Below are 26,836 nucleotides of genomic sequence, written 5' to 3' on the forward strand. Positions count from 1 at the left end.
ATCTTAGAGCCATGTGAGGCTGCTGAAGCTGATAAAATATCCAAATGTGTTCCAACCAGAGGTAGGAAACTAGCCTACAGTACAAAATCTTTACTCTGCCCTAAGGGCCTTTGATTATTGTTACGAACTAAGTGTGATTCACAGGAAGCCGGACCTTGATTTCCAGCAAGTTCTCATGTTTCTCTTCTCCACATTTAACTTAGACTTGAGATCTTCATAGGCCAAGAGTGAGAGGACTGTTCAAAGGACCACTGGTTTACATTGCCAGACCAGCATCCATCCATCCATCCCAAATACGCATCTATTGAACGCTTACTATGTTCCCATGTTCCAGACACCATGCCAGAACTGGAATACAAAGAACCATAGAACATTGTTTCCAAAGATGTTCACTGCAGCATAATTTATAAGAATGCAAAGTTAATAATGGAAAGTATCCCATCATTATAACCATCATTTTACTAGATACAACCATTAAAATGATGGTTATAAAGACCATGATAGTAACATGGAAAAAAATCTTATAACACAATCTTATTGTGAAAAAAAAATAAAGGAGGAAAAAGTATATGTCAAATGTCCATGAGTCTACACTGCTATAAATAGTGGAATAAATAAATAAATAGGGAAGAAGAGACAAATCTTCCTCACAGAAGAATTCCAAACAACATATGTAAATTCTATCCCTCTGGGAGATGGAGCTTAAGCCCGCTCCCCTTTAGTGATTCGCTTAAAAGAAAAGAAAAGAGCCCTGCTGGGCGTGGCTCAGTGGTTGAGCGTCGACCTAGGACCCAGGCCATCCTGGTTCCATTCCTGGTCAGGGCACATGCCCGAGTTGCAGGCTTGCAGCCGATCAATGACGGCTCATTATTGATGTTTCTATCCCTCTCTTTATTGATGTTTCTCATTATTGATGTTTCTATCCCTCTCTTTCCCTCTTCCTTCCTCTCTCTGAAATCAATAAAGATATATTTTAAAAAATATATATCTGAAAAAAAGAAAAGAAAAGAGTATGGAAAGAGAAAAATAGCAACTTTATAAAAGAGAAACCTGGCCAACAAACACTCCCTTCCTTAACTGAATGTATAAGGTTAATATCACTAGGGGGGCCATGCACCCTGATGAGTTGAGCACATCATCTCTGTGATATTCTTCCAAAAAAAACCATAATCCTATTCTAATCATGACAAAGCATAAGACAAACCCAGTTTGAGGGGCTTTCTACAAAATACCTGACCAGTACTCCTCAAAACTCTCAAGGTCATGAAAAACAAGGAAAGACAGAGTACCTCTCACAGACCAGAAGAGCCTAAGGAACACGCGGACTAAATGAAATGTGCTACCCTGGGCTGGATCCTGGAAAAGAAAAAAGGACATTAGAGGCAAAAACTGGTAAAATATGAATAAAGTCTATTCAAAGTAATGTACTAAAGTTGGTGTCTTAGTTTTGAAAAAGGAAAGATGGTAACATTAAGGAAAACTGCAGTTGGGTGAAGGGTATACAAGAACTCTCAAACTATTTTTGCAACTTTTCTGGAAAGCTAAAATTATTCAGAAATAAGAAGTTTACGTATTAAAATGTATATATACACCATTTTTATAACTATGGAAGAATATGCCTGGAGAGAAAAATACATAAAAGAAGGAAGGAAATACATAAAAATAAGTGTAGTTCTGTTGAAATGATGAGATTGTGGGGTGATCTTTTTTCTTTTTCTCTGCTTATTGAAATATCTGTAAAGCAGTCATATTAATATTTTTAAAAATTATTTTAAGAGTTAATTTTAGTTTTGTTTTATATTAGGAAAAAAATTCTTTCCCTTGAAATGGAGAGGGAGAGGCACATACGTACAAATGTATACAGATATTGAAGGGCCGCCAAGAAGTCAAGACAGCTATTGCTTTAAAATACCCCCAAAACATTCTTCTACACGTGATAAGCTGATGTTGTCCCTGTGGCCCCTTAAACTATCCTTATTTTATTTTGGATTCTTTTTTCTTTTTGCTGTTCTGATTGGGTATTTTCTGCTTCCTTATCTTCCAAATCTCTGATTTGATCCTCAGCGTTGTTTAATCTGTTGACTCCCTGAAGTGTACATTCTTCATTTCAGTTATTGTAGTCCTCATTTCTGACTGGTTCTTTTTTATGTTTTCTATCTCCATTTTTAGGTTTCCTGTCTCTTTGTTGATCTTCTCACTGAGTTTATTGACTCTCCCCCTAAGTTCATTGAGCATCCTTATAACCAGTGTTTTGAAATCTGCATCTGATAGATTACTTATCTCCATTTTCAGTTCCTTTTTTATTTTTATTTTTTACACTTTTATTGATTGATTGATTTGAAAGAGAGAGAGAGAAGCGAGAGAGAGACATCAGTTTGTTGTTCCACTCACCCATGTGCTCACTGGTTGGTTCCTGTATGTGCCCTGACTAGGGATTGAACCCGAAACCCTGGTGCACTGGGATGACACTTCAACCAACTGAACTATCCGGCAGGGTCTGTTTAGTTGTTTTTTTTGGAGCTGTGTGAAAATGGGTGCCCCTTGTCTTCTTTGGACCTCACCATCCTTATCTATAAAATGGGAGGGTCAGACTAGATATCTCCAAAGTCCCTGACAGCTTGCGTCACTCTGGTTTCTCTGATTCTGCTTCTCTCACAGGCCTGAAGGCCCCAGGAGATGGAAAAATAGTGAGTTTTTTGTTTTGTTTTGTTTTGTTTTGTTTTGCCTGTATTACCTCTGCTTGGGCCAGCTATCCCAAGCAGCTGGGACACCTGTGCCATTGTCTAGATGCCACGCCCCAACCCTCTGCCTGGGGGGGTGAGCTGGCTCCTCCCCAGGGGTGCAGATACCAAGTGAGCTTACTGGAATGGGGTATTTAAAGCCCCAGCCTTAGTCCCTGAAACACTTGGTTTCTGCTTGATGCCTGCAGCCATGTGGCTGGTTCTCCTACTCCTGCTGTGGCTGAGTCCTGCGGCCCCAAACCAGGAGCCAGGTGAGGAGCCAGGCTAGCAGGTCAAAGGGACCCCGGCTCCTAGATTTCTTTCTTTCTTCCTTTCTTCCTTTTCTTTCTTTCTTTCTTTCTTTCTTTCTTTCTTTCTTTCTTTCTTTCTTTCTTTCTTTCTTTCTTTCTTTCTTTCTTTCTTTCTTTCTTTCCTTCCTTCCTTCCTTCCTTCCTTCCTTCCTTCCTTCCTTCCTTCCTTCCTTCCTTCCTTCCTTCCTTCCTTTCTTTCTTTCTTTCTTTCTTTCTTTCTTTCTTTCTTCCTTTCTTTCCTTCTTCCCTCCCTCCCTCCCTCCCTCCCTCCCTCCCTCCCTCCCTCCCTCCCTCCCTCCCTCCCTCCCTCCCTCCCTCCTTCCTTCCTTCCTTCCTTCCTTCCTTCCTTCCTTCCTTCCTTCCTTCCTTCCTTCCCTCCTTCCCTCTTCCTCCCTCCCTCCCTCCCTCCCTCCCTTCTCTCTCTCTCTCTCTCTCTCTTTCTTTCTTTCTTCTTTCCCTGGCATGATCTACCTTCTGGGAGCTAATGTTTACTAACTCACTAATTCAGTAATTCATTTATTCACTTACTAAACACCTGCCAGTGCAATGTGGTTTCTCTGTGGATCTATCTTTATATTTATAAGATGTCCTTTAGTGATTAGCTTAGGAAGGTCTGTTTTTGTTGCGGAGTCCAGAGGAGCGTCAAGAGGGGTTCCTGTGAGTAGAGGTAGCGTAGGGCTCTCGAACGTGCACTATTGGGGGTCGGGGGTGGCGGGAAGGAAGGAAGGTGGTGTGACAAACTCAGCTCCAGATTAACAGGCCGACTCACTGGGCAACTGCCATGCACCGACCTGCTAGGTTTGCTCAAACATCCCTGGAAATGCAGTGGATGGATAAAGTTGTATTTACCAGAACTTCTTTGGGGAGAAAGCTAGATGTCATTGGTAGGAATATATTGGGGGTGGGAGCCTTAAGGGACTTACTTAAGTAATAACAGACATGCTATTAAATTGCTTTGTGAAAAAGGACTTTTGGGGAAAGGCAGGGCTTCAGTTTTGCTGGGTGGGGCTTTGGGCTAGAGCAGGATTGTTGGGAGCCATAGGGGGGAGGGGGAGGTTGCCCTGTGCCCCTCTTCCTCACCTTCCCTAGCAGGGATCACCCTTTTTGATAGAAAATTGTAAAACGTGCTTAAAGAATATTGCTCTGGAAGGTGCGAACTACTAGTGTTGGGTTCTTCACCCAGTCCTGTTAGGGCCTGTCCCTTGCTCCACTAGCCTCTTGATCTGATGCCAGTGGGATGGTCACAGAGGAGCCACTTGCCATATGGATCCTTACCAGGAAGCCAAACCCTGTGGCTCTCTCTTAACTGCAGCACAGCACTTACCGTACAGTGTGAGGACATTCTGGTTCCTTGTAATGATGCTCCATTCACTAGGCTGAACTCCTGGAAGGTGTTTCTGGGGGTGGGATGGGGGCAAGGCGGTGGAATGTATCTCCATGATCCACCATGGCACCGGTTCAGAGAGTCGCTCAGTAGAATAAAATGAATGAATGAGTGAGTGAGTGGATGCGTGGTCACTACGGAGGAGGACTTCCTTCGCCTTGCTGTACTGTCATCGTTCTGATGGTACCAGTCAGGACTATTAGGAACTGTAACTTTCTTCTGGTCCATGGACACTGTGGGAGCCCAAGTTCAATTCAGATCTTTTAAATTAAATTAAGAAAAATTTATTTGGCCCTAGATATACAGAAATGCATTCCCTGCCTTCAAGTTTCTGGTGTGGAAGACAGACACAGACCTCCAAAAGGAAGGCTGTAACAATAATGGAGGAATGGATTCATCCTATGTTAGAAGTTAAAATCAATAGGTTTTAAGAGCAAGAGAAAAAGGTTAAAATCTCAGCTGGGGGGATGTAGGAAGGCCTCTCAGAATAAATTGAATTTATTTAGAAAAGAACTACTATGGAAATTTTCAAACACACACAAAAGTAGAGAGAATAGTGTAATGAACCAAATGTACCTATTGGCTAGCTTCAAAATTATCAACCCAAGTTCTTATCCACCATATTTAAAAAATATAACCATGATACTGTATCAGAGCTGAAATAATTAAAATAATTACTTACTATCATTTAATGCTTATCAGTGTATTTCTCCAACTGTCAAAAAGGACTTTTTTGTAAGTTGGCTTATTTGAATCAGGATCCAAACAAGGTCTACTCATTACATTTAACTGGTATATTTCTGAAATCTCTTTAAATCTAGATCTACCCCTTCTTTCTTTTTTTTTTCATGCTGTTTATTTGTTGAAGAAATCAGGCCAATTGTCTTGTAGAATGTCTTACACTCTAGATTTGTCTGACTGAATCCTTGTGGATGTCCCTCTGTCCTCTGCATTTCCTGAAATCTGGTAGTTAAGGTGCGTTCTTTTGGCAGGAATATTCCACAGGTGGAGCTGCGCACTTCCTGTTGCGTCTTGCAGGAGACACACGATATCTTGAAGGAAACACACAATGTTCACTTGTCCTACTTTGGTGTTAAACTTGATCAGTCAGATGCATCCACTTTAAGTCCATTATAATAGTTCCCCCTCCACCCCCTCTCTAATGGTTTTAGCCTCTGCTGATGACTGTCAATTAGATTTTTATTTTTTGTTAGTGATTGCCAAATAATGGTTTTCTAATTCTATCATTCCTTCTGCATTTATTAGTTGGAGTTCTTTAATAAAGACCTTTCCCTTCTGTTTGTATGAGAAGTTTGGATAAAGGTTCTTTATTTCTCATTTTCAGAATAATAAGCTAGTTCCTTAGCAACCCTGGGAAGGTTGAATTTAAACATGACCTTGAAAGGTAAGAATGTTTTCTTCTAGTGCCTATGGGAGGAAGGGTCCTTCAAGCAGAGGAAGCAGCTTGAGCAAAGGCTCAAAAGCAGAAGTATGCGGGGTGTTTAGAGAATGGCCGAGATTGGTGGCAAGTGCAACCAGAGGCTTTTTGAATGTGAACCGTGAGCACGATGTGGTGGCTGGTTCTACTCCCAGCTCTGTCCCCCACTGAAGCATGACCCTGGGAAAATGGCTTTTCTATTTCTAGATCAGTGGTTTTCGAGCTTTTTTGGCCAGAGTCCACATTAATAAATATATTTTACATTGTGACCCAGTACATACATACATGTATATAAAAACAAACAAAAACTTCAAAAAGAACTCCAAATAACTTACACTTATATAAACAGTATATGTGATATTTTTTATTCTGTTCCATTCCATTCCATTCCATTCCATTCCATTCCATTCCATTCCATTCCATTCCATTCCATTCCATTCCATTCCATTCCATTCCATTCCATTCCATTCCAATAAATGCTGGTCATGACCACCAAATAGATCTCTCACTCACAAATGGGCTACAACCCTTGTTTGGATGGTCCCTGGGGCTCTTTTCCAGCTCCAGTCCTCTTTGATCCATCCCCGGTATTGGTGATGACCTGACACTGGACTGGGCACTGGGGAAGAGGAATGATGTGAGAGGGGAAACTAATCATTTGCAGGAGGCTCCTGAGCTGAACGTGAGGCAGAAGCCAGGCCAAACTGAGACCTCCAGCCCAGCCCAGCCCACCATTACCTTGAGAGGTCTGACCTCCTGGGCCACTGCTCCTCTTTCACTGGACACCCACTGGTCACTGTTTCCATAACAGGCTGGGTTGGCCACACCTAGCCCTAGTCCTCCCAGAGGCCTGCTCCCTGTTGATCATGAAAACTTTGGAAGGCCCTCAAGTTTATCCATAAACAAAGCCCCAGGCAGATGCTAACTTACCAGGAGGCAATTGGGAAGGTCAAGGTAAAGTAGCGAATAGTACTGAGAGTCCTGGACATGAGAACACCTGGGGCCTATTCCCACCTGAGCCACAGAATTATCAGGTCACCTGGACCATGATCCTTACCCGCCAATGCCTTGCTTTCCCCAACTCTTAAGATAAACCCCCTCATCGTATAGTGGACTGAAGGAAAATATTTCATTCTTTTTTATGGCTGAACAATATTCACTGTATAGAATATCATGTTTGTTTTATCCATTCATCAGTTGATGAATGTTTGGATTTGTTTCCACTTTTTGGCTATTATGAGTAATGCTGCTAAGAACATTCATGTATAAGTTTTTATGTAAACATGTATTTTCAGTTCTCTTAAGTATATGCCCAGAAGTGGAATTGCTGAACCATATGGTTAACTCTATGTTAAACATTCTGAGAAACTGTCAAACTGTTTTTCAAAGTGGTTGTGCCATTTTTCTCTTCCACCAGCAATGTATGGGTCTCCAGGTTGTCCACATTCTCACCAGCACTTGCTATTTATTCTATTTTAGCCATCCTAGTTGGTATGAAGTGGTATCTCATTGTGGCTTTGACTTGCATTTTCTTGATGACTAATGATGTCTCCTTTCATGAGCTTATTGACCATTTTTATATCTTCTTTGGATATATCCTTTGCCCATTTGAAAATTGGGTTATTTATCTTTTTTGTTGTTGAGTTGTGGGAGTACTTTACATATTCTAGATAAAATTCTCTTATCGCATATATGATTTGCAGAGATTTTCTCCCATTCCATGGGTTGTCTTTTTACTTTCTTATAGTATCCTTAGAGGCACAAAACTTTTAAATTTTGATCAAGTCTAGTTTATCTGTTTTTTCTTTGTCACTTGTGCTTTTGGTATCATAGCTGAGAATCATGGCTTAATCCAGGGTCATGATGATTTACATTTATGTACTTGCTTAAGAGTTTTATTGTTTTAACTCTTACATTTAGATCTGTGATCCATTTTGAGTTAACTTTTGTATGTGGTGTGAGGTAGAGGTTCAAATTCATTCTTTTGCGTATAGATATACAGTTTTCCAGCACTGTTTGTTAAACATATCTTTTTTTCCCTGTTTTCAAAGCAACAAGCGGTGTTTATTACATCTCTTGGACCTTTGTGTAGGAACATGTGAACAAATAGTTTAATTGCCCCGTACTTCATTCTGAGAAGTTGATGAATTTAATGAGTTAATGAGACTCTAGATTAATACAAGTTGCCTTGGGGGGGGAAAACATAAGCAATGATATGGGACTGAAAAGAAACAATTTTTTCAGGCCACTTTCCCCAATATTTTCTGTTGGAAGTGTTTTGAGGATTATGATATAAGATCTCAAAAAAAAATATCTTTGCAAGCATGGTCTCCAGTGTTCAGTTACCTCTATCTGAATCCTAAACTTGGATGCAGTGTTTTTGTCTTATCTTGAGAAAGTTTTCTGGGAGATTGTTTCACTCTGTTCCACCAACTGAGTAATTTAGGAATCTATGTATCTGTGGCTCCAAATTAGAAGATTTTTGGGGGGGATCTTAAAAGAAAACTACTTTGGGTCTGTAGTGAAACAGATTTGGGTAAAAGTCCTGGATTATTAGCTAAGAAATCTTGAGCATGATTCAACATTTCAGCATCTCTATTCCTATTTTCCAGATAAAGAATCTAATTGTCCTGAAGTTGGTTGCTAGACGTAAATGACTTGATGAGACTACCTAGCACTCATAGTAAACCACAGGCATTCAATACATGTTGTATACAAAAGTTCCTTACATTCAAATCAAAAGTTCTCCAATGACTGGTCAAGCAAGGCAATTTATGTTTCTTTGAAGGAAATTAACAGGGGGAAAAAGTATGTATGGAGGATATCTTTCTAAACTAGAAGCTAGAAGAACAATAATTCACACAATAATAAAGTACATATATAACTAATCTATTGGGTACATACATATGGTAGAACCATCTTTTCTGGGTTAAATGAAATTGAAAGCAGATGGTTAACAATTTTTATTACCTTGTGGTCCTGGTATTACTGGATTTTATCTAGTTATATTACAGGTACATATATGTTTAGGTAAGATTATATAATAGGTATGTTGTGATATTTTAAATGTATAATGACTACATTTTTGCAGAATTACTTTGGAAACTTTTATTGCAGTATAATTTAAATACAGTAAAATTCACTGGATTTTCACAAGTGCATTCAGTTGTGAAACTTCACAATATAAAGCAGTTATATTGCCCCATCCCAGCCACTGTTAATCTCTAATGTGTTTCCTGTCTTTATAGTTTGCTTATTTTCAGAATATCATACAAATAGAGTTTATATTATGTAAACTTTTTATCCGTCATTTTTCACTTAGCACCATGAATTTGAGATTCACCCATGTTGTTCTACTTCTAATATATATATTTTTCATTTAAATTGCTGAGTAGTATTCTATTTTACAGATGTATTATTACTTGAAGGACAGTGGGGTTATTTTCAGTTGTGGTAAATTATAAATAATATCACAGTATCTATTTTTAATGTTTCCCTTTCTGCAGGCAGCTGCTCCGAGCCCCAGCCCCTCTGCTGCCTTGGAATGGATAACCACTGCAAGAGAGGGAGCTGCTACTGCGATGCATTCTGCCATGTGGTGTCCGACTGCTGCTCAGACCACCATGCCCCCTGCAAGCCTGGGAACTCACACGCAGGCTCTTTTCCGCCCCAGGCAGAGCCGGATGCTACGATTGACACAGGTAAACCCCCTGTATGTACTTCAGGCCAGGGCTAGGATGTGATCTCCTGAGGTCCCCAACAGTCCTGAGAGCCTTGCATTCTGTCCATGTTATGTCCGAAGTGCCTACACATTCCTCCCAGCTTTGTTTCCCCTCTGCTCCTTCTGGGCCACTTTTCCAGATTCCACAGGGAGAGGTTAAGTTGTTGGTGGTTGGGGATCAGGGTGGGGAACGGGGTGGTTGGGTTCTACCAAACTGCCCCACCTTTCCTTGCAGTGTCCCTGCCTTTTGACTGTCCCATGTAGACTTTTGAGGACAGACAGGAGTCTGCAGAGAGGTGCAGAGGACATTGGGCAGTAGCAGGGGGTGGAAGGCAGGGACAAGGACAGGTGCTTTCACCCTGTGTTTCTCAGTTTCTCAGAATACCAAGATGGTGCTGCAGATGGTGTTGAGGATGGAGAACCCACCAAGCCCTTCCAGAAGCAATCTCGACTGGATGCAGAGCACGGTGAGTGCCTCGGAGGTCCTCCCAGAAAGGGTGGTGGCAATCTGCTCCTGCCTTTCTGGCTCCCAGGCCCCAGAGTCCGGGAGCGAGTACCCAAGGGGGAAAAGAGGCCTGAGCTGGGGTGGAGCTCCATCGCAGCCATGGTTTAGGGCTAGGAGCCAGGGTTCCTGACACTGACACTTGGATTCATGTAATTTCCATGTGTTCTGAAATATTATTATTCTTTTGACCTTTTTCAATCACTTAAAAATATTTTCAAAATTCTTAGCTTGTTAACTGTACAAAAAACAGACAGCAAAACAGATTTGGCTTATAGACTGTAGTTTGCTGCCTTCTGCCCTAAATCATTCTCTGTTCTTTACTTTTCTTCTGAGTCCTGGTTCAGCCCTGACCTGCCCAGGGCTCTCTGCCCAGCACTGGAGGAGAGGCCTCGGGCTCCATCCTAGCATATGGTGACTCTGGGAAGAAAAGAAAGCAGCATAATACAATGGGACGAGCACGGACTCAGAACCAGATAGACCTGGGTTCAAATCCTGACTCTACCGTTTATTACCTGGGTGAACTCCTGCAGCTCCTTCTGCCCTTCTGAGCCCCCCTTTCCTCACCTGTGTGCTAGAGCTTGCCCTGTAGGTCTGTGTGGAAGGGCCTGGTTCTTGGTGGATGTACAAGAGATAGTGGTTAACTGGGGACACACTAAACTAGAAAGGGAACGGGCCTTCGCTTACTGCTCACTGCTTCCTGCTCACTTAGGTCCAGCGGTTTCTCCAAAGCAGCCTCCCAGGGATGCCCCTCTCTGCCTCCGTGAAGGGAATCAGGCAGAGAGCCCGACACCTCTCCTGAACCTCCTCCCCGGGTCCATGGAGCAAGCTCACCCTGCCCACCTGGGCCCGCAGGGCACAGTGGCGCCTCCCAGTTGCCAGCCTGTGTGCTCCTCCGCTGGTTCAACCGGAGGAAAACCGAAATCTGTGATTGTTGTAAACACATTTAAATGTGCACAGAATCAGCCATGCAAAGTATAAAACATAAATTTGACTCATGTTTTTCATTGTTTTATAACAGTTACTGTGAACCTAGTGAACACTTCTTTAAAGTAGGAAGAACCTAGTACCCTTTGGCTAAGTAAGTTGTGCCTCTCTCTTAGATATTCCTTCTTAGGTACCTTATTACTGCCTGCAAGTCCTGCAAAAGCATGGTCTGCGTCCTGTAGCCTCATGCCCATCCCTTCTCTTCCCAGGGTGAAAGGAGAGGCAGGGGACCCTCTTCTGGTGGGCTGGAACTGGCCTGGGGGGGTTCTCCTCATGTGAAGATTTCAGAGCTCTAGGAGGGTGATGCCAGGGGGTTTGGAGGTCTGCGGAGCCCATCGCCTTTCCTCCCAGACCTGTTCCTCCAGTCCTCTGGACTCCAGGCCTCAGGGTCACCTTTTACTTCTCTCTGCCCCTGGCCATGCTCTGCCAGGTGCCAAGTCTTTCTACTTCTACTTCACAATGTGGTTCACATCTGCTCCCCTTACAGCCCCACTGCCCAAGTCCCAGGCCACAGCCTCCTCACTGGCCCTCTTGCCCTGGATGCTCCCCTAACTAGTCTCTGCCCATATTGTACCCCCCAGAGCAGAGCTCTGGTGTTGCCAGCTGGTCATCTCTTTTCCCACTCCTGTGTTTCAACTGAATGGAACGACCCATTACTCCCATCCAAGCCTCACTCTAAGCCTTTAATAATCTACTTTATCTTAGTTTCCCTGAAAGCAGAACCTGAATAATTTGTTTAGGAACACAGACCAACAAGCAGGGGTGAGGGAAAGGGGCAGTGGGACAGGGAAGAAGGGAGAGCCAGTACCGAGATGCCTTATCCAGTTGGCCCCGCTCTGCTGACTGTTGGCTTGACCCTTGGGACTGTCTAAGAAGCCTTATGAAGTGTGTCTGAGAAGCTTCTGTCCCGGGAGTGAAGCAGGAAGCATCTGTCCATCGGCTCCCATTCCCATGGCTTACGGGTTCTCTATAGGTGGCTAACTCTCCCAGTCCTTTGTTGCTAGTGTGTGGGAGCTGAGCAGCCCCCAGAAGCATCCCTGGGCGGAGAGTAAATGGCACGTGGCAGGGCACCTCCTGGTTGCTCCCGGGAAAATGGTCTCTACCACAGTGGCTGGAGTAGGAAGCGAGCCAAGGGGACTTGAGGTGGTGTACAAAAGGTATCCATCCCACCATGGGCTTTCAGAACGCGTGTTTCTTCCCTTCAGCCCTTCCAGCCGCAGGTTTTCCCTCCTGCCCAGGGACAGAGGGGGCTGGGGGAGAGGCAACTCTGGGCCCTGTGTGGGTGACCTCCACTCATACTCCCAGAGCCTGAGCTCTCCCTTTCTTGCCAGGAAGGGGTTTTCAGGGGAGGCTCTGTGAGACGTGTACTCTCCGGTTGGCTGGGTCATCCTGTGGGCCTCATGGAGAGCCCAGGGATGCTGATTTGTGGGCTCCTTGCTCTCTCTTAGCTTAATGTTCATTCTCCTTCCAAATGCTCAGAAATCCTCTCTCTTCTTTTTCCTGTCTCTCCTGCATCATCCCCCTACCCCAGCCTGGGTCCCCATAGTTAGGTTTATCCAAACTGAAGAGATGTTTCTGTACTGGCCCAGCTTCCTCTCTAGTTGTGTGTGCGTGTGTGTGTGCATTGCGTGTGTGTGTGTGTGCCCGCACGTGTGCATGCATATTTTATTTCTACCTGGCCCGTCATTCTCCCTCCCTGTGTCCTCCAAATGTCTTCCCTGTGAAAGTTATTTCCCTGGCATCAGGATACCACCTGGGAAAACAGAGGGCTCCCTGCAATGCAAGTTGAATCACAATGAGAAACCCACATCCCCAGGAAGTCTACAGTTAAAAGGACCAAGGATGACAATTGTTGAGACTGTGGAGTGTCTGGGACCCTCGTACTTTGCTGGGGTGGCGTAAGCTGGCACAGTCAGTTTGGAAAACTGTTTGATGCTGTATATGAGAGTGAACACATGTACACGCACAGACCCAGCAATTCCACTCCTGGGTATAGGTGCTCAAGACGTGTACAAGAATGTTCAGAGCAGTTTTGTTCAGAGTAGTGAAAAACTGGAAGAAATCTAAGTGTCCATCCACAGGAAAATGCATAAATAAACTATATCATATTTATACAATAAACAGAATGAAGTACTGTTATATACCACGTGGGTGAGTCTCGCAGGCATAATGTTGAGAGAAAGAAGCCAGACACCAAAGAATATAAATTCATAATTCTATTTATATGAAGTTCAAAAATAGGTAGAACGAATCTAGGTGATACAGGTAAGAATGGTGGTTTTGGGGGAATATTGACTGGAAGGGAATATAGGGAGCCTGTGGAGGTGCTGAAAATGTCTTATTATCATGATTTGAGTGGCAGATACATCCTGGGTGTATACATAAGCAAAAATTAATCAAGCTGTGTACCACTGAAGGCTGGAATATTTTACTGCATGTAAAAAATAAAAGAAATGAAGGGATAAATGAACAGAGGGCTCCCTGGAGTTTCCTATGCCACCGTAACCCAAGGAGCAAGGGTTGAGGGGCTCACTCTCGAGGCCTTGCACCCTTAGATAATTCTCACGGCTTCTCCTGTGTCTCATCTACACAGTCTGTGCACGCTGAACATTTTGAGCTTGTGGGGATCTACTCAGGCCCCCAGAGTTGGTATAAATGTTATTTTAAAGTGGCAACATTGAAGAAGTTACAGAAGGCAATGTTATTGCAACTTTCTTTATGTGACTAAAGCAACACCTTCCAAAAATGCAGCTGCCATATCCCCCTCAGAGGCATTTTCCAACCAGCTCAGGGCTCCTGGAGACAGATGGCCCATAGAATGTTTTTCACTTCCCCAAGGAGGCCCCACCCCCACGGCCACCCCCTCGTTGAGTTTGGTAAATACACCTTTATTTCTGGCTGTTTAGTGAGTTACTCACTACTGAGCAACTTCCTGGTGTACATGTAAATAAACTTTGTTTTTTCTCCTGCTAATCTGTTTTTTCTCAGTTACTTTGCAGGTCTCCAACCACTGGACCCCAAGTTTTTTTCTTTTTTCCATAGTATTCGTTCCTATATAATTCACTGATTTATTATGTGTATTGTTTGCCATTTCTCCCACTAGGAAATTAGTTCCATGTGGCAGAGATGTTTTACTAAGCGATATATTCCAAGTGCCTAGAAGAGTGTCTGGCATACAGTTGGTGCTCCAAATATGTTTGTTAAGTTAATGAAACTAGCCTCCTATGTTAATTCTGGGTGAAAGCTGAGTTTGGCTGAAAAAAAAGGGTCCACAAATTGTCTGAATAGGTTGTTAGGGCCCTGAAGCTAACAGTCATGTGCCCAGGCTTGGAAATTCCCTCAGAAACAGAGGAAGATGCACCAGACAAATTCAGCAAACCCGGGGGAGCATCCAGCCACGCTTCCCTCTTAGGGGGTCCCTCGCCTCCGTATTGGCGATGGCTGGAGCTGGGCTTTGGATCATTTACACCATGGGAATAAAAAGAGGGGAAATGGAGAGGGCAAGTCCCCCGTGGGGGTGAAAAAGCACCTAGAATACCTCTCTTTGTAGATGAAGCCACTGGCTGCTGGAATGAGGAAGTCCCTTTCCCGGGGAGTGCGACTGAGTCCCTTTCCCAGGAAGGAAGGGAGGTGGCAGGAAGGGGCTGCATTCTTGCTGCATTCTTGCTGGATCTCTCCTCGGCTTCTCCAGGAGGCACTAGATCACACTGCTAGACAGGGTCGAGCAGAATTCAGGTCATCGTTGTAGCCCTGGCCCCCTCTCCCCACCTGAAACACCCCCAAAGGGAAAGCCATCCTTCCATTTTATACAGTGAATGACTGAGGTTGAACGGGAGATCTCAGCCTGTCAGGAGTACTGTACAGATTAACAATATGGTTGGAACCGGAGTCCAAGATCCTGGATCTGGGGTTTTATCCCAGAGGGAGCCCCTCTTCTCATAGAGTCTCCCCTCACCGCGTGCCCTGGAATGACGCTCTCCTCCTTTCAGCAGCAGAGCCCTTTACCCAACGCAGGGTAAGTTCCAGGAGACAGTGACAGACCCAGTGCAGAACCTCAGGCTGCAAGACTGCATGGCCGCGAGGATTTCAGAGCTCTTGTTGACCAAAGCCCAGAGAGGACAAATAACTTGTCTAAGATCACACAGCTCCTAGGCCACCGTTAAAAAAGAAGCAGGAAATAGAATCTGGATTTTCTGATCCTACTTTAAAGTTCCTTCTAGCCCTGAGATTTTGTGATTTCTTGATGCTGATCCAGTCAGTTTCCCTCTTCTCTAGAGGAAATCCCCAAGGTACCCTGTCTGACCATTGGCTGTGGCTTTAACAGCTCACTGGTCCCTTGTGGGGATAAGACTCTAAGACATTTGGATATATATTCAGTAGCTGATTCCCTTCTTTGTGGCCAAATCCCCTAAATTTCCCTAGGTCATCATTCTCACACTTCCCTCTTCCCAGACCCTTTTCCTTCTCCAGCTAGTGCCTTCTCCACCCTGCACCTCCAGGCTGGCGGAGGGACATGGTCCTGGGTCCGACTGGGATGCAGAGTCACAGGATGCGACAATGGAAGGATGGTAGAATCAGAATCCTGCCTGCCCCACACTGGAGAGCTGTCTCCTCCAGACCTCAGGGCACTGTCCCTTCCCTCTACTGCTTGAGGATCGGAGCAGACATCAGGGCTCTCACTCATCTATTGAGCACCTAAGATGCAAGTTTTTGGTGAGCACCATAGCAGGCACTGTGTAAGAGTTTACTCTCTCATGCAGTCCTTACAAAACAGTCCAGCAGGGTAGGAATTATGCCCATTTAACAGCCAGGAAAGTAAAGTTCAGAAAGTTTCTCTAATTTGCCCTATATTATACTAATAAAGTCTAAGATTAGGAATGGGACCCAAGTCTAACTAAAATCCCAAGCCCTCGGCATAAGGGGTGGGGAGGGTGGAAGGGTGGTGGGAAGGGGGAAGGTTTGTGAAGCCCCATCTTCCATGACCTCCTGGGCTGCAGGACCAAGGGGTGGTTATCACTGTGGAAATGATTCCACATCTTCAAATCCAACTTCAGAGAAGAGAGGTCGCTGGGTAAGGCGGCAGAGGGTTATCTTGCTGACAGCCCTTGACATGCAACCTGCCAGCTCTCAGCTGCATCTATGATCAGCTGGCTGCAATCTGGAAACTACTTGGTCACACCTAGGCAGGTGGCCGGCCCCTCCTCCCTGGGTAGAGGAAGCAGGAACAGGTGGCTGTGCGAGGCAGTGGGGCGGTCTGCTGGGCAGTGGTGGCTGGAGTCCCAGCAACGATGGGCTCTCTCTGGGCCCTGGCTCTGCCCCTTTTCTTCTGCTGCTGGGAGGCTGGGGCCCCTGGCAGCTCTGCAGGTAAGAGGGTTAGAGGGTCCTGTGGGCTTCTTTCCTGGCAGCACTCTGGGTGTGCATTTTTGTTCCTACAATCTTTTGTGGGTAAGGGTAGCTCTCTTGGGCTAATTATAATGAACCATAAAGCTATATGTGAAGTATTACTTTTATTATCTAACAGGAAGAGTTGTCTACCTGGCACTAGCAAAACCAAATACTAAACACCAAGAATTGCAGTGCAGAAAGACTGGCTATTTTATTGATGAATGGCGCCATCCAGGGGAAGGGGAAGCTAGTGCTCAAAAGTCCAAACACCCCAATGTCATGCATGTAACAGATTATATAGGGCAAAATCACAAGACATCACGGGTTGGGGGTTTGGGGTCACTCTGGGAGCTGATTGGTTGGAGGTGAGGTAAGGGTAATAAATTATTTCTTCAGGTCTCGAGGACGGCTCTGAGGTCTGGTCTCAGCAGGAAGAAGCCAGAGGGCTCAGGAACTGAAACGTAACTTAAGTCAGATGTTGTCTTTAGCCTGCAGGAAGTCCAGACCTTGTGATCATTAGTCAGGTACTGGCTACTGTCTTCCCTTGCCTCAAGGGTTGCTGATTATGGGAGAAAGTCTGTATGTGTGTGTGTGTGTGTGTGTGTGTGTGTGTGTGTGTGTGTGTGTGTGGAGTGGGGGGAGAGAGAAAGAGAGGGAGAGAGGGAGAGAGGGAGAGAGGGAGAGAGAGATGATTTCTAGAGCTAGTATTTAAAGCTAAATTTAATCAAAGTCATAGTCATAAGTCCCCTGGTTTCACTGTTATTGATTAAGAGTATGCGTGTATGTGTGACACTGAGGTCCATACGAATGAGCAATATCACTTTCTGCCTGTGGGAGTGGGAGCAAGTGGGGGGCAGGCAGGTGCAGGCTGGTGATAAATATGACTAAAGCCAAAGAATGTGGCTTGACAAGATCCTGACTCCTCCGTGTTTATCCTTTAAAATGCAGTTTTGTGTGGAACATGTGACTCTCACAGACCGCTTGGGGAGGGTGGATGCTGAGAGCCAGGACTTTCATGAAAGAAGAGAGCTAAGGAGAAGAACGGGTGGACTTTGGACCCCGAGTTTGAATTCTCTCTTACATTGATCTGTAATAGGAGCTGTGCCAAGCTTGTCACATGCACTATCTTTTTCCTTCTTCTTTTTTTTTAATGGACTTTATTTTTTAGAGCAGTTTTAGGTTCACAGCAAAATTGAGCAGAGAGTACAGAGATTCACACACACACACACACACACACACACACACACACACACACACACAGCCTCTGCCACTATCAATATCCTGCACCACAGTGGTACCTGGGTTACAATCAATAAACCTCCATTGACACATCACTATTATGCATTATCTTCCCCCCACCCCCCCAGCTTAAGTAATAAAATACATTGAGAATTCCTGGGATGGTTATTGCCTCCCAACCTCGAGGGAGGAGCCAACACTGTAGGAAATTACTGAGAAATCACACAGTGTCCCAACAACCCCAGCCAACACAGGGAGGAGGAAAGTCATTCCCCTGAAAATGGGTCCGTCTCATTCACCTGAGAAGGGCTGGGAGGGCAGATGCAGAGGGAGCCATCACACGGCACTGGGGGAGGGGCAGGTGTGCTGGACCCCAAGCTGGGTCCCCAAACACCAAGGCAGAAACAGATCCACTTCTTTGCAGGTGCAGTTCTTGGTCATCAGGCTCATATTTCTTACCTTGATAACCCTATGAAAAAGATATGATTCCTACCCTTCCCCCTCCCCTGAAGGTGAGGAGACTGAAGTTTGCCAGGATTAAGTAACTCATCTGCAGAGCGGGGATTGGGTGCCACACATGCCCCACCACTGGACACACCAACCACCTCTTGCATGCACTCTGATCTGCAAGGCTTGCGCTGCACATTTTACATTTAACTTAATCTAAGCTTCGCAACCCTTCCTCTCCACCAGTTTGATGTGAGGAATGGAGCACGAGAGTTGCAACAGTCTAGAGCTATAGAGGCCAGGGTGGATCTTGAGAAAAGCCAGTTTTGAGGCCTTCTGTTTGAGAAGACACCTGGTGGGTGAGAGATGGGGGTGAAGGGTTGTGAGAGGCCAGGAGATGAAGAGGCTGTGGGTTTGGGAAGCAGGATGACACCACAAGGCTCCTGGGAAAAGACAAGATTGTGTCAGGGAGGTCAGTGGTCAGACCCCAAGAACCAGAACCACTGCTTTGGCTTCAGGCTGTGTGGGCTGACCCAGAAAGCCTCTGCTTCGCCTGTGTGGGGACCGAAGAGGCTCAGAGAAATATATCGGGCTTTGAAAGTATATTCCTGTAAAAGTGTGATTTGGGTGTGTGGTTAGACTGCCCTGGACGAGTCATGAGATCAAATGCCGTGACCTGCCTAATGGGCATGTGGGTATAGCAAGAAATTCTCACTGATTAAAATAGGTCATGTGCTCTCAAGTGACTCCTTGGAAGAACCCAGTTCGGGAGGGATGCTTAATAACCCTCTGCAGGCTTTGGAATAGAAGAACTTCCCTATTTCCTTTCTCCTCTTCGTCTTCGCCACCACCGCTGCAAGGCAGAGATTGGGACCCTCCTTCCCCGGGAGGAGATGGGGACTTGGAGAGGTCTAGTGGCTGGCCTGAACTCCAGAGCTAGTAAGCCGCAGACCTAAGGCTGGAACCCAGCCTCCTGCCTCTGGGCCCAGTGCTCTTTCACCATTCAGTGGGAGACACAAGAGGACAACCTGAGGACCTGGGGCCTCACCGTGACACCCTGGGAAGAAGTGACCACATGGTTCCGACCTCCTTTAAGTCCTTGGGTACTTTTGGGCCAGCAGATTGCAGTAAAGACCATCTCAAGCCATCAGAACCCTGAAAAGGGGGCTTATATTTTGGCCCTTTTCCTTCCAAGAGTAGTGTTACTAGTAAAACACAGGGTATTATCTTAAATTTGAATTTCAGGTAATAAAGTACTTTTAGTATAAGTATGTCTCAAATATTGCATGTGAAATAAATATACATGCTAAAAAATTATTTATTATTAAAATCATTCCTTGTCTATCTGAAATTAAAATTAAAATTTAACTACTAAGCATCCTGTATTTTTATTTGCTAACTCTGGCAACCCTCCCCAGGAGGCTTCTTGGCCCACTTACAGAGAGAGCACCTCCCCTTTGATATGCAGGAGAGGCACCTTTGTCAACCTATAAAAGAGCCTGTTGTACCCTCTCTCAGCGGCAATGAGCACCTGCTGACCCTCCACTCACACAACCTCAGAGGGTTGGTCAAGTGAATAGACATTGTGCCCTATGGAGAAACGCTAGGAGTGTCTCTCTAAAAACTGAAGTTTGGCCTCACCTGGCTCCCTGTTATTTGTGAAAAATGCCTGGAACGTCATTTCTGGCATTGTGGGGGTCCACCCCCATCATCTCAGGTCCATGTTAAGGAGAAGTTTGATCAGGGATGGGAAGCTGGCGCCTTTCCCTTTGCTAGAGTCCCAAAGACTGCCGCTCCCCTCCTTTTTGCAGCAACCACCACCCACACTCTCTGGAGATTCTTCTCTCCTAATCCCCCCAGCCGCTTCTAAACACAAAACCACAGATGCTTGCTATATTTGAAGTGCTTTTACTTCCATGGGGAAACATTTATTGGATAAGAAAGGTATTGATGGGAAGGTGACAAGGCTTCTTTTAGAAAGTTCTGAGAGTGTGGTCCTTGCTCTGCAGTTCTTGGCTCACGTGGACTTACTTCTGCCTTCTTTGCTTTCCCTTCTTTGACCAACAATCAACTAGATTCTGGGGCTTGCTTGCCTCAAGTGGGCTGTTTAGGATGATCCCAGTTCCCTGGCTGCCACATGGGACTGGTCTTCCCATTACTATTTCCTTCTTCCTTGTAAATATAGATGACAAATGGGATAAAAGCAACTTCTCCTCCCACCCTCTTCCCAGCAGTGCCCAGGGCATAAACATAAGAGCTTGGACTGATGGTTCACAAAGTTGTCTTACCCAACACAGGCCCCAGCACCCATGGACCAAGCACCTTGGTGACAATGAACCACACAGAAGTGCCTGCTGTGACTCTGGGGGTCAACACAAGCTCAGAGGGAGCCTCCAAGGCCACTGATCTTGCTGAGACCTCTGTGTCAAGTCACATTCCTTTAGCAACGCAAACCCTGGGCACCCAGATCTTTGATAAGACCTTAATCCCAGCCAGCACCATCTCAGAAGCAGAGACCAGGGAAACCAAAACCCTATTTCCTGCAACAGAGACCAAGACCCTCACAAAAATAACACCTTCCAACTTCATGGTTGTGATCACCACTTCTATGGAGACATCAGCCACAAGTGACAGCCCTTCAGGAATTGAAATGACTACAGTTGAGACTGTTACAGGTAGTGATCTCCCAGAAGTCGTCTTTTACATCGTTTGTACTGATGACAGCTCTGAAGAGGCAAAAAGGATCACAGTTGACGCCTTGACATTGGCTCACACCTCTGCAGAAGCCAGGGCTCTGGCCTTGGAGAACAGCTCAGTTCCAGCCATCATCACCTCACAAACCCTGGCACCTGACATCACTGTTCCACCTGAAGCCTTGGTCGCCTACAAAATCACCAACATCGAGGTTACCAATTGCGACATAGAAACAGAAGCAACTGCCTTCATCCCTGGGACCTCAGACATAGATCACAGCCCCACAGGAGGAAAGACCCTGTCCACCCCTGGGATATCAGCTTTGCCTGACTTCAATGAAGCAATATCACACCTCACCAGGACCACAACCTCTTCTGAAACCTTGTCAACAGCCAGCACCACAGAATCAGTCACACCTGATACCACAGTTGAGCCCCCACATGCAACCAATAGCCTCACAGGAGAAACAACAGCAGCCAAGGTGACCAACCCCAGTGGACCTTTGGTGACAGTAAGCACAAACCCCTTGGAAGAAACCTCAGCCCCCTCTGTTGCGACAACAAGACACACTGAGGTCTTAGAAGCAGTTGCAATCTCCACAGAGGCTGGGTCAACAGTGGGCAGAGCAACTTCCTCTGCTGGGTCCTCAGCTATAGTCTACAGCCTCTCAGAAGTAGCCACTGTCAAGGAATCCACCCGCTCAGAGACTTCTACCACAGACAGCACAACCAGTGGGCCCGTTCCCATCAGCAGGAGCCCTCTTCCTTCTGTCCATCTGACTACAGCCAACAGCAGCCAAGAAACAGACATCGCCTTAGCCAAGACCACAGCCTCAGCAAAGAAGACAGCCAGCACAGCCGGAGGGAAGTCCCCAACAGCCACACCCACCACTGCTTGGACAAGGTGGACCACAGAAGTTACTACAGGTAAGAGGCTGCCCATGTGTGTCTTGGGGAATTTGGGGTTTAGAGTCCCCAGGATGTCTACATGCTTAAAAAGTGGGGGGAGGAAGGAAGGATCTGGGAGCCTATTCTGAGCCCTATCTCTGATGTCGCCTCTTTATGATCTTCTAGAACTCTTGCTAAAGTCAGTAACAAGCAGAGTTAGAGCAGTGTATGGAAAGAGTGTGGGGCTGGAAGTCTGGATAAATGGTTTGAGATCTTGGCTCTGCCCTTAACAACCTGAGTGACCTATGACAGATCCCTCTCCTTCTCTGGGCCTCAGTTTCTCTACCCGTAGCTGGAGGGGGTTGCAATGAATGAACAATGAGGTCATTTCCAGCTCTGCCCTTCTATGAAGTTAACTGGAGTAACTACTGTGCTCCAGGCAAAGCCCCCAAGTTTATTTAAAAGACATAGCCCTCATGCTCTGGAAGCCTCTGGTTCAGCCAGAGCCACACAGAGGAGCACTATGCGGGCACCTGGCCCAAGTTGCTGCCCTCTGAGCAATTGAGACCCCATGAAAGTGGGGCTCACTGGATGCACTTGCTGGGGTTGGCACCATAAATGGTGACAAAATAAATAAACTGGGCAAAGGTGTGGGAGTTTTAAGCTACATCTTTGGGACAACAGCTAATTCTCAGAGAAGAAATCCCTTGTCCAAGGCTGCTTGGTCAGCTCAGCTCGTGGCCAGCCTGTGGCCTCCACCTGCACTTTCTGTCACTCTGTCCTCATTCCTCATCCGCGCAATATCCTGAGCCTGCCCTGCCTTTCTGAGAGGGTGAAATAAAATCTTTAATCACAATCACCTTGCTGAATTCTTTTTGTATTGCAGGCAGAGGTGATATAAAAATATTGCACAACCAGTAACATTGGCACCAGCTGAATGTTTTCTCTGATGCCAAGCAGTGCACTGTGAACTTTGCATGTTATCTCCTCTAATTAAATATTCAACCCACCATATGATGGGGGGGACTGGGTGAAAAACGTGAAGGGATTGAGAAGTAGAGATTGGTAGTTACAGATAGTCACAGGGATGTAAAGTACAGCATAGGGAATATAGTCAATAATGTAATGACTATGTGTGGTGCCAGGTGGGTGCTTGAAATATCAGGGGGAAGATTTTGTAAAGTATATGATTGTCTAACCACTATGCTGTACACCTGAAACTAATATAAAATAATATTGAATGTAAACTATAATTGAAAAATAAAATTAAAAAGTGATAACCTAAAAAACCCATCACTTGAGGTGGGTATCATTACCCCATATGGCAGGCCAGGAAACAGATTTAAAGAAAAAAGAGAGCAGCGGGGTTCCAAATGAAAGCCTGTTTGATACCCAAACCCATACTGTATTTTTATTTTTAAAAACTCAATTTATCAATATGTTTTTATTTTAAAATGCTTTTCTTTATTATTTGTTGATGAGATGGTACAGTCATATGATTTAAAATTCAACAGGTACAAAAGGATACACCATAAAATGTCTCTCTCCCACCGTTGTCCCCCAACTACCCAGTTTTCTTCACACACATAACTGATGGTATTACTTTCTTGTGAATCCTCTTCTGGACATGAAATATGTATATGGAATTATCAAAAGGAGAATGAAAGACTTCTATAAAATATCAGTGTTGATATCTATATCTATATAAACCTATAAAGATATAGATAGATAGATCTTCCTTTTTATGCATGTAGAGTGTATAAAAAAGACAGATTTCTGAAATAAGCCTATTTTAATAAAAAAAAATCTTTATTGATTTCAGAGAGAGGAAAAAAGAAGGAGAGATAGAAACATCAATGATGAGAGAGTCATTGATCGAGCCCGCAACCCGGGCATGTGCCCTGACAGGGAATCGAACCCTGATCGCCTGGATCCTAGGTCGATGCTCAACCGCTGAGCCACGCCTGGCTAGGCAAGGCTATTTTTTAATGGCTGCTCAGTATTCCATTTTGTTTTATCATAATTTATTTAACCAGTCCTCTATGAGGGAAAGGAAGGTCCTGTGTGAACACAGACATGTTTACACATGAGAGTGAGCACATATATGGGGAGTGGGCACAGAGGCTGGGTAGCCCCATTCATGTCTTGATTCCTGAACTGAAGTCCCCATATTTTTATCTTCCTACTGTTCTCAACTTGCAGGTGGGAATGAAGGCTTCCTCCTCCTGAGACTGAGCGTGGCCTCCCCAGAAGACCTCACTGACCCCAGAGTGGCAGAGAAACTGATGCGCCAGGTGAGTGGGCATTTTCTGGGCCAGAGGAGTGAGAGATTCTTGGGAACTCCTGGGAAGATTTGCAGGATACAAAGGGGCAACTGTTACACTTGGGAGGAGTCTAGTTTCTTATGGAGTAGTAGAATCTAAATTTAAGGATCCCTGCCTAGCTTTGCTTCTGCCTGTTTTTCCTGAGTTCTGAATTCCTCTCTCTGCTATGTAAAAAAGTTCTTTTTTTCACCCTCAATTTCCTTAGGCCCTTAGAAGGTCAGAGCCTCTGGCCTCTGGGAGAAGGTCAATCATATTAATGGGGAGATAGGCAGAACTTTTGGTTGCAAGTAGCAGAAACCCAATTCATCATAGCTTATACAGAAAAGGCAAAGTACTGGCTGAGAAACCTAGAAGTAGCTGTCCCAGCTTCAGTTACAGCTGGATCCAGCAGCTCACACATGATCAATCAGAGTTTTCTTTTTCTCCCCTTAGCTCTGCTTCCTTCATTCTTCAGAGTCTCTCTCCACACGCAAAGAGAGGTGGCTGTGACAGCCCTACAATCACAAGGCACTTTCTTTCCCAAGTTAATTCATATCATACTAGGGAAGGGCTGATCTCACTGGCCTACAAGGGCCATGACTGACAGCCCAGCCTGAACCACGTGGAATAGGAAGGATAGACCCCAAAGGAAATAGGGATGCTAGGCAGAAAACAACCCATAGATGTATGCTCTAGATGGGGACCAAGATTGGGATATACTTGTACAACAAGTTGGGAAAATTCTCCTAAAACCCAGATCACCAAACAAAGCTTCTAGTGGTAAAATTCTCGGTTAGGGCTTTTGGGGATGGTTGAATCTTTGTAAGGCTAGAATGGATCAGCTCAGCCTAGCTCTTGTGCCCAAATATGCTACCAGGGATTGGGAAAATGTGGGCCTTTGAAATTCTCTTAGGGGGAGGGAAGCTCATCAGACCCCCATGATACATAGTTCCCTGAACATGGCATGCAGGTTTTGAAGCAGGACGGCCAAATAAATGACAAATGCCCACTGCACGTGATAATCAAAGTAGCAAGTGTGAATCCCAAAGAGGGAAGCAAGGGTTGTGTCATATCTGAGCTCCCCCAAACTGGAAACTACTTCAGGAAAGAGGTCGCGGGGGTGTTGGGCGTCAGTTCTTGGGGAGCTGGCCATTAGTGTAGGGCTCAGGGGTCAGACAAACCACCAACTTTAGAGCCAGATAGATCTGGGTGTGAATTTCAGTTCCTAACTGTGTGACATTGGGTAAGTTACTCCATATTACTTTTCTCTCTTCTAGATAAGGCTAACACTACCTGCTTTATAAGGTCACTGTGAGGTTTAACCCTTTGCAGGTTAACTTTGTCTACTCTCAACCACCAAAGCTTTTTTACCGTTCCAGTCGTATGTCTGCTCTCAGCCACCACAGCAAGGAACTGTACGAATCTTAACTCCATTCATGTATCAGTTCATAAATCTTGTTTATCCTTCATAATCTTGCATATTATGTATCACTGCTCTTTCAATGGAAATTAATTCCGACCAGTACGACACCCATGTCCAAATTTAATACGACCGCAAAGGGTTAAATGACAATGTGCACAAAGCACCTAGCCCATGCCCAGCCTGTCGCTGCCCTCCTCACTTGTTCTCTCCCGCTGTCCCTTCCTGCCCTGGGTCTGTGGGGAGCTCGTGGGCCAGATGGGCTGGAAGTGCTCACCGGTCCGTTTGCCCTCCAGCTGCGCCATGAACTGCGTGCCCACCTGCCTCCCGTCCGGGTCTCCCTGCTGAGTGTGAGGAGGGGCTAAAGAGCGACAGCTGCAGCCAGGCACGGCCGGGTGCCAAGAGGGAGGCAGTGCTGCCCACGGCCTGGGGCCCGCTGCAGACTGGAGCCTGTTACGGCACCAACACGTACCTGGAAGGTTCCCAGGGAGGTCAGCTGGCCTAACCCCTTAACCTAGATGGCAGCGGGGCCCCGGCTCACCTATGCCCGAGGGTATCTGTGTGGGGAGTGTGGCATCCCTGTTCCATGTCCTTGGACTAACCTTGGCACATAGGTTGTCTTTCAGTGAAGAGTGACCTGATCACACACCTGCCATCGACTGTGTGCTTCCGTCCTACGGTAAAATTACACTCAGTGTGGAGCAGAGGTTATCTATTTGACCTGTGTGTTTTTGACATTTTTATGAGACAGGGATTTTGTGCATCCTCACTGCCACCTTCCTCCTTTATTGCTCCCCTGGTGTTTGGTTTGGACTTTGATTGCAGCACTTGCTGAGGCTGGTGCTGGAGCCTGTTGAACTGTGAGCTCCTTCAGAGCAGGGACCAGATTTGTTTATCTCAGTATCACCTGACCCTAGCAGAGTACCTGGCCCGTAGAAGGAACACAGAGAATGTTTGTTGAATTGACTCGAGTTGCAAGTTCTAGACATAGGCAGATTTAAAAGAAAGTCTGTAATACTCAATTATTTCTCTGTTCATAGCTCATAAATCACATTATTATTATTTTAAAAATTAAATTAGGTGATCATGTCATTTGTGAAAAATGACAGTTTTATTTCTTCCTTCCCAGTCTGCCAATCTGTATATCTTTTATTTCCTTCTTTCCCCCCAATATTTGAATTAGTTATGACTCCTAGCGTGCTGTTGAAAAGTAGTGGTAAGACAGACATCCTTGCTTTGTTCCTGATCTTAGCTGGAAAGCTTTGAGTCTCTCACCATTTAGTATGATGATAACTGTAGGTTTTTATAGGTTAAAATTAAAAAAAAAATTTTCAATTACAGTTGATATACAATATATTAGTTTCAGCTGTACAACATAATAATTAGACAATTATATGT

General features: G+C 45.2%; 1 protein-coding gene across 1 annotated transcript; it reads left to right on the forward strand.

Annotated features, from left to right (window-relative positions):
* The first annotated feature begins 16,351 nt into the window (after positions 1-16,351).
* Positions 16,352-25,803, forward strand: MUC20 (mucin 20, cell surface associated). Its single transcript, XM_016200122.2, has 4 exons — positions 16,352-16,427; positions 20,432-21,754; positions 23,918-24,009; positions 25,735-25,803. The coding sequence occupies exons 1-4, from the start codon at positions 16,352-16,354 to the stop codon at positions 25,801-25,803; spliced, it is 1,560 nt and encodes a 519-aa protein (XP_016055608.2).
* The last annotated feature ends 1,033 nt before the right edge of the window (positions 25,804-26,836 follow it).

The sequence above is a fragment of the Miniopterus natalensis genome, chromosome 6 (assembly GCF_054644295.1).
Source record: "Miniopterus natalensis isolate mMinNat1 chromosome 6, mMinNat1.hap1, whole genome shotgun sequence".
In the NCBI taxonomy this organism is placed as follows: Eukaryota; Metazoa; Chordata; class Mammalia; order Chiroptera; family Miniopteridae; genus Miniopterus; species Miniopterus natalensis.